The sequence below is a fragment of the Rosa rugosa genome, chromosome 3 (genome assembly GCF_958449725.1).
Source record: "Rosa rugosa chromosome 3, drRosRugo1.1, whole genome shotgun sequence".
Taxonomy (NCBI): Eukaryota; Viridiplantae; Streptophyta; class Magnoliopsida; order Rosales; family Rosaceae; genus Rosa; species Rosa rugosa.
The window spans coordinates 38,798,427-38,806,673 of record NC_084822.1 but is presented as its reverse complement, the minus strand read 5'-3'; the positions used below and the strand labels follow the sequence as shown (position 1 = coordinate 38,806,673).

The 8,247-nt window shown below is 36.4% G+C and overlaps 1 protein-coding gene across 1 annotated transcript; it reads left to right on the top strand.

The window, feature by feature from the left end:
* The first annotated feature begins 726 nt into the window (after positions 1 to 726).
* LOC133738099 (uncharacterized) lies at positions 727 to 2,852 on the top strand. The gene has a single exon (XM_062165543.1). The coding sequence runs from the start codon at positions 729 to 731 to the stop codon at positions 2,667 to 2,669; it is 1,941 nt and encodes a 646-aa protein (XP_062021527.1). The 5' UTR covers positions 727 to 728; the 3' UTR covers positions 2,670 to 2,852.
* The last annotated feature ends 5,395 nt before the right edge of the window (positions 2,853 to 8,247 follow it).

The window sequence follows — 8,247 nt, the reverse complement described above, 5'->3', positions numbered from 1 at the left end:
ATTTCCCTTTTGGCATCTGGTTCTGCATAGTTCTTGATCTGTGCTAATTATTCTCCAATATGCATGATTAGACTCAACACATGTATTGGTGGGTAATGTTCCATCTCTTGCAAAAGATGTTGCATTATTGCAAATTATTAGTATTCCTAACGGTTAAATACTGATTCTATTATTTACGTTGATATATCAACAACATATAACTTCTCAATTTATCTTGTATAATTTTAGAAAAAGCATTCAAACAATTAGTAACATAATATGTAAGATTCCTTGTAAGAGAACATTTCCCTTCCCTTACACTCGAGCATTTCATAGTTGAGGTTTTGTGAGTAATGCCAATTAAGGTTTCATGTTATGACCACACTAGGGTAGTTGATCAGTAACAGGTTACAACGCTAAGATGCATTCATGATTCTACTAGTCCATGTTTAAGATGAGAAACATCCCAAAGTTCTTTCTGCCAACATCATTGGATACCGCTCGATCTGAAGTTTTGGTGTAGCAACAACTATCTAGTTAATTAGATATAAACAGAGAGTAATAGATACCATCTACTTGCATATACCTATATGCATGGAAATAATTAATCTTCAATAATATGATGAGGCCTAAAGTTACAGAGAGGGTCAGTTAGGTAAATCCGAATTAGAAAAGGAGCATAATTTGGTGGTTGTGGTTGTAGATGGGACAAGAAAAAGAGAAAGAAAAAGAAGAAAGTTTCCAAAAACATGTTTTCTTCTTTTAGATTATTAATCCGAAGTAGCTTTTTTGTAATCCTATTGATACTTATTCACAGTCAATTTCCTTTATTCACGGCGCTCTCGCTTCCAATTGATCACTTTTCTCCTGTTTGCTGCAACAAACAGAGCAGAGCAAACCAACCTTCCCCCACCTCCATTCTTCTTGATCACTATCTCCACCCTTTTCATTTCTCTTTAGACCCCAAGAACATCAAAATGTCTGAACTATCTTTCTCCTCCAAGAACTCAAATTTCTCTAGCATTGATCTCCTTGCTGACTTCTTCCATGTCTGTTTCTTCATTCTGTCCCATCCTCTTTACTTTTCTTATTTCATATTTTTCTCACCATACCTCCTCAAGCTTCTGTCTTTCCTATCCCCTCTGTTCATCACCACTGCTTTGCTTGTTCTTGCTTACCTCACTGTCTCTCCCAACTCCAATTCTGAATTTCCCAAGATCAAGGTGGGTACTTGTTCCCTTGTCACCACTTACCAAACTATTGTAGCAAAATTGCAGTACCCTAAGGTGGATCACAACAATGGTGATGATCATGAAGAGTTTCGATCTTTCGAGGAGCTTGAAGTGTATAAGATTGTGTTTGACACATCAAGCTTGGAAGTTAGAGAGAGCCCAGTTGAGGAAATGAGCTCAGAAGAAGCCTTTGATGCACCAATTGATCAAAGTTACATTCTTGGAGGTAATGGCAGTATTGGTTATTTCTTGGAAGTTGCAAGTGCGATTTTGGAAGAAATTAGAGAGAGATCAGTTGAGGAAATCAAGTCAGAGAGCGCCTTTGATGCACCTATTGATGAAAGTTCCAGTCTTGAAGGAAATAGCAAAACTGGTTATTTGTTGGAAGGTGCAAGTACACTTTGGGAAGAAAATGGAGTGAACCCAGATGAGAAAAATAGCTCAGCACAAGTCTTTGATGCAGCATTTGATGAAAGATCCAGTCCTGAAGGTAGTGAGAGTTCTGGTTATTTCTCGGAAGCTTCAAGTGTCATTTTGGAACAGAACCCTGTTGACAAGAAATGCCCATCACAAGTCTCTCATGCACCAATTGATGAAAAGTCCAGTCCTGAAGGCAATGGCAGTACTAGTTATTTCTTTGAAGCTTCATGTGCAATTGTGGAAGAAACTAGAGAGAACCCTGTTGAGAAAAAATGCTCATCACAAGTCTCTGACGCACCAATTGATAAAAGTACCGGTCTTGAAGGCAAAGGTACTACAAAAAATGTGTTGGAAGCAGCTAGTGTAATTTTGAACAAAAAAGAAGTTGAGGAAGAGAAAGAGGTCAAGCCACTAAGCGCATACTTCGATAAAGTTGAAGATGAAGAAGAAAAAAGATCAATGAGGAGAGAATCCAAGGATAGAGATATGGGTGCTAATGGTGGAGGGTTTAGATCCAAATCCATGGTGATTAATTCCCAATTTCTAGGACCAAACCTTGGAAGTCCTGGTGTGAAAGCTATGGAAGATTCTCAAATTATGGATCCAAATCTTGGGAGTTTTGGTTCAATGAGGAAAGAAAAAGAGTGGAGAAGGACATTGGCATGCAAGCTTTTTGAGGAGAGGCATCAAAATGTGGATGGAGGAGGTGAAGGAATGGACATGCTTTGGGAGACATATGATGAGACAGAATCAGGTAAAGTTCTGCAAGGTATCAAGACCAAGTCAAAGAAGCAGGGTAAGAAGACCAATGGCAATAAGGTTGACCACAATGAGGTAGATGACGATGATGATGAAGAGGAAGAAGATGAAGAACTGGATAATGGGCAATTGTGCTGCTTGCAGGCATTGAAATTCTCAGCAGGGAAGATGAATTTGGGGCACATGGGAAGGCCAAATCTTGTCAAGATTACCAAGGCACTCAAAGGGTTTGGATGGTTGCACCATGTCACCAAGCATAGCAAGAAAGGGTACCATTGATTTACTCTCTTTTACCCTTGTTAATGCCAAGTAGTGGAATTATGTGCACTGAGTAAAAATCATGCACAAGTAAATATGTCTTATTTGTTTTACCACAAATGCATGTCTTTTTTTCTTATTCCACTCTAATTAAGATATAAACTGTCTTCATATTAATTATGAAATAAACTTCTGCTTCCATTCCATCCTCTACTTGGTTGATTTGTACCAAAAAAAGGACCGACTCCCTACCATGGTCTAATTCATTTGTGGTGGGTGCTACTATGACCTAAACGACCGTGATAGAAAATCAATTTGTCATATGCCTAACTCACACCCAACTTCGTGAGTGAGTAGGTATGATCGCATATATAACGATCCAAAAACTCACTTGATGCATTTTGATATTTCTCTAGCAAAAGTTGCCCTAATGTCTTTGAATAATGGAGAATAGGAGAGTTAATAATTAGTAGCTTGGTGGTTTAATAATGGGGAGTCCCCTTGGGTGTTATTAAAAGTCACATGGCGTGCCGTAGTTGTAGTTCGTTTGCGAGACAACCAAATTGGAGTTGCTCCCCACAATAATTTTATGTAACTTTAACCATACCTTATAGCTTGATGATCATATCTCATGGTGTGGGCATGAGCAAGCAGGACAATGACATGCCAAAGGCTTTTGAGTAATTAGTATGAAACCGACAGTAAGCTTACAGATGCCCAGTAACACAAACCCAGTAACTAATTCGAGTTTTTTTTTTTTTCTTTAATAAGAAAAGACTAATAGAAAATCCTCTAGGATATTTTGACATTAAAGACGCTTATCACATTTGTCAAAAGCCTTCCTTTCTACGTTTGAAGATCCGAGATGGAATGACTCATATTGGCAAGAACATGAATAATGGTGGTCCATTCAACCAACTTGGCTTCATTTTCTAATTAATATTTAAGAAGTTCTTAAACAACAATTTAAGAGTATCAGCTAATTGGTTAAATACTGTAACGTAATCAATGAATTAAAAGACGCGCTTCAGGCGATGAGAAAAACAGAGAAGATCATACATAATATTGATGACCAAAAGCTTAACGTAGAGAAGCCAAAGAAGAATAGAGAGATTATGCCTGAGACTCCAAGTTCGAGTTGATTTTGAAGTTTACAGTTATATTTCAATCGATAAGTATGATTTGAAGTTGGACTAAATTCTGCTTACTATCCTGTACACTACTAGAAAAATAGGTACTTTCACACGGATGGATTCTGTGTGAATACATTGAAATACACACGGAAATCTGTGTGTATGGGTAGTTTCACACAGTACAGTCACGGATTTAGAATTTGTATGTGTTGCGAGCGTTGCTAAATCACTTTCACACGGAAAACTTGTCTGTGTGAGCTATATTAGGTGGTCCCATATGAATCAATTATATTAATTTCCAAATTTACAAACATTTAATTATTAATTTGCAATTTCCAGGTTACATATAATTCATCAATTTATTGAATTATTCAAATATTTTGATATTTATTTTTAGGTCCTCCATTTATTTTCATGTTGTTTTGGGTCCTTCATTAAGATTTTGCAAATCTGGGATCTTTCCTTCATTGTTCTTCATTGAGATTTTGCAAATCTGGGATTTTTTCTTCATCATTCTTCATTGAGATTTGCAAATCTGGGATCTTTCCTTCATCGTTCTTCATTGAGATTTGCAAATCTGGGATCTTATGGCAGTAAATCATACACAAGTGTTGTTGCAAATAAGATCCACTTTCAGAATTCATCTCGGCTACTCAATCGATCTCTGACGCAATATGGATCAGTAAGTTTGAATCCAAACAAACAACAAACCAAAAGTGATTATATATACCTTTATGAATCTCGATCTATTTGCCTAGGTCGATGGTGTCGATCTGTTTTCCGAGGTCGATGGTGTCGATCTGTCTGAGGCGAGAAACAATCACAAGAAAGAGCAAAGTTGATCACGAGCTCGAAACATCAATTGAAAACCCAGAAATTCATGACAGAGTTAGAGACAGATCGCACCTTCCAACCATGTCAGACCCAAAACCCAGACTTGTCTGTTGCATCGGCGACGTCCACGGCTTCCACACCAACGAAGTCCTTGACTTCTTCGTCGCTCTCCCCTCCAGATACCCACGTCAGAAAGTCGTCTTCATCGCCGGAAACCATGACTTCGCCTTCGCCGCCTTGTTGAGAGTCCTCCCTCTGCCGCCAGACGGGTCCGAGTTCCGCGAGGGGTGGAAGGAGTTCGAGGACAAGGAGGAGAGAGAAAAAGATCTGGAGACAGATCTAGATCTGGATCTAGAGACAGAGAGAGGGCAAGAAGATGTAAAAAGAAAAAGAGAGAAAAGAAAATATGTAAGAGGAAATCGGAGAAAGATATGTGAGAAAGAGAGAGCGATGGAGAGAATTATAAAACACACAAAAATAAGAAAAAGATTCACACGGTAATCTGTGTGTAAACTGAAAAGAAAAATATTAAAATCTTACGCTTTTACATGTTCACACGGAATACTGTGTGTAAATTAAATTTACACTTATTTGACAAAAATAAGAAAAGGATTCACACGGTAGTCCGTGTGTAAACTGAAAAGAAAATTATTAAAATCTTATGCTTTTACATATTCACACGGAATACTGTGTGTAAATTAATTTTACACTTATTTGACATGACTAAAAACTGGTACCGGAATCTTATTATTCATATTTTTATACAGATATCCGTGTGAAACAATATTTCACACGAAAAACAGTGTGAATTTTTAATTTACCCTCTGACAAATTTACAGGATTCTCTGAATTATACTTTATTTCACACGGACTCCGTGTGTAAATTGACTTGAAAAATATTGGGTCCCAGTTTGAACCTTATGTGGCCACAATAGTCTGTGTGGAAAATATATACACACGGATTTCCGTGTGTACTATAGCACTTTATACACGGATAATTGTCCGTGTGAACCTCTGTGACAACACGATCCGTGTGAAAGGACCTGTTTTTCTAGTAGTGGTACTTTCAAGAATTCATCAGTTCAGTCCATGCACTTCTAATTTAATCAGAAAAGTCATTGCACTCTCCAATTTCATCAAATCGATCCAATCCGTCACCACTCCGTCAATTTTCGAGAAAAATTTCCAAACTATACCCATCTGCATTCACAACACTAACGCGTCGGTGGGCTGCCTAGCGATGGGTAGTTTAGGAATTTTCCCTGTGAGAAGGTCTCACGTCAGCATTTTAACAACGAAAATTGACGGATTGGATCAATTTGATGAAATTGGAGAGTGCAAAGACTTTTCTGATTAAATTAGAAGTGTAGGGTCTAAACTAAACTGATGAACTCTTCAAAGTACAAGATAGTAAGCAGAATTTAATCCTTTAAAGTTTATAGTTATATTTCAATCGATAAGTATCATACATATTCTTTCCTTATCTTTTGCTGCTAATCTGATAAGTATAAAATTGAATTTGAATTGAGTACCATTTGAGTTTGAGTTCAGTTCAAATTCTGAATCTAATATGCATCAAGTATATAGTAGGAAGGGTAAAGCTATGGTATGCATCAAATTCTACAATGTGTTAAAAATAATTGATGTATGAGAAATGTTAACATACCATAGCTTTACCCGTATATAGTATAACTAGCTGTATTTGTGGATTTTCATGTATAAATGTTGTTGGTTGGTTTTTGTTTAGAACCTTTGATTTAGAGATCTGGGGGTGATAGAATACAAGAAAGGTTTTCAAGGGTTAGCACAGATGCCATTCTGTACAGTTTTCGCACTTTGTTCAGTACTTCTGTTAAGTTTTGAATGCCAAATTGCCGATCAATTCCATTTTGTTTAAGGAGTTTTGGAGTTGAATTCCGTATTAATTGTTAAGCACTTTGGAGTTCAAGGAGTTTTGTTTTTCTTGATGCCGATCAATTCCATTTTTCTTGGACGGACATGCATTGTTCGGCTGTTGGAACCAGATTGGCATATCGACACAAATCCTGAGATCATCTTTCAATTATCTGCATATTCTTGTTACTTGTCTTGTTATTAAGTTATTGATTATTTATTGGTTACAGAGGTTTATCAAGTATCAGTTTTGTTTTGAATATCAATTCCATAGCCATGTTCTGTTTTGAATATCAATTCCATATGTAAACTCCATTTTGTAGATCAATTCCATTAAGTTGATATAAGTACTTAGTTGTTCTGTTTATGATATAAGTTGATATAGGTATGGCCGTATAGCCATGTTTTGTTTTGAACATCAATTCAGTATATCAACTCCATTTTGTTGATCAATGAATGAATGAATAAATGAATGACAATCCATAATGTTTTTTTTTGTTACAATACATGTTCTATATATAGGACTTATGTACTTATTAATATAGCTCGTTTACTTACGCCTCAAGGCGAACGCCTTACTGAGACTCTCCTGAAAACGTCTCAGCTACGCCAATTAGCCTTTTAAAACATTGAACATAATTTAAGAGTCTATCAACTAAATGGATTTCATTACATTATAAACTATTATTACACACTCATGTACATTGTGTGACTAAGAAGTTCGTGATCACCTATATCGTTTACCTAGTATAAATGTCTATTACTATGTGGTCTGATAGATAAGGCATTTCTCTCTAAAAATTGTTGATAGAGGTTCCCGGTTTGATTCTCTCCTCACCAACACCATAGAGGGTTGAGAACGTGAGATTAAACACTCATTAATCTATTGAAATTAAATTCATAATTAGGTGACAATAAATTTCTTAGATCACCAAGTGAACACTACTAACTACAATTAGTGAGGTTGTTAGCAAAATATATTCACCAGCTGACTAAATGACCATATCTGTTAAGCAGTTTATTCAAATTAAAGGAGTATGTTCATGATATATATCTGAGTAAACCTCCTAAAACAGTAATAAAACCTATGGCGTTTTACTGTTTTGCAATTTCTTCCTCATGTAAAAACTCATGGTTACTCCATGTTAATTTGTATATAATTTCATCAAGCAAATGTTGAATCTTTAACTGTTATTGTATTGTTTCTATTTTTCAGAATTGCTAACTGTTGAAAGTATTAGTTATTTACTGACTTTTTACTATATAAATTTTGTAAACCCCAAATATTCTATCATGTCACCGTGTGCTTTTGCTAAACTAAGAAATATCTGGTCATAAATTACCAAATGAAGCAGGAAAAGACAACAAATTAACCACAAAACAAACCAAAATTTTCTAAACTTCACATTTCAAACTTAAATCCGCAGCCAAAACTCATATAAATAGCCAATGACTCATAGTCTTTACCAACATCAAGTGAATACGATAGAACTGTGTACGTTATAGCAAAAAATCATGGGGTTATCAAACATGAAATCAGTGATCCTTTGTGAGCTCATAATTAGCATGGTGGCGTTGAACCATGGAGTCGCAGCTAATAGGAAATTTCTTGACCACCCTGGAGTTGTTGACCCTTGCCAAAGACCCGGTGGACCGCACCCGGGTTGTCTTCCTAGTAACAACAATGGTGAGCGCACACCTGCTAATCCTTATCAACGTGGTTGCTCAAAACATACTCG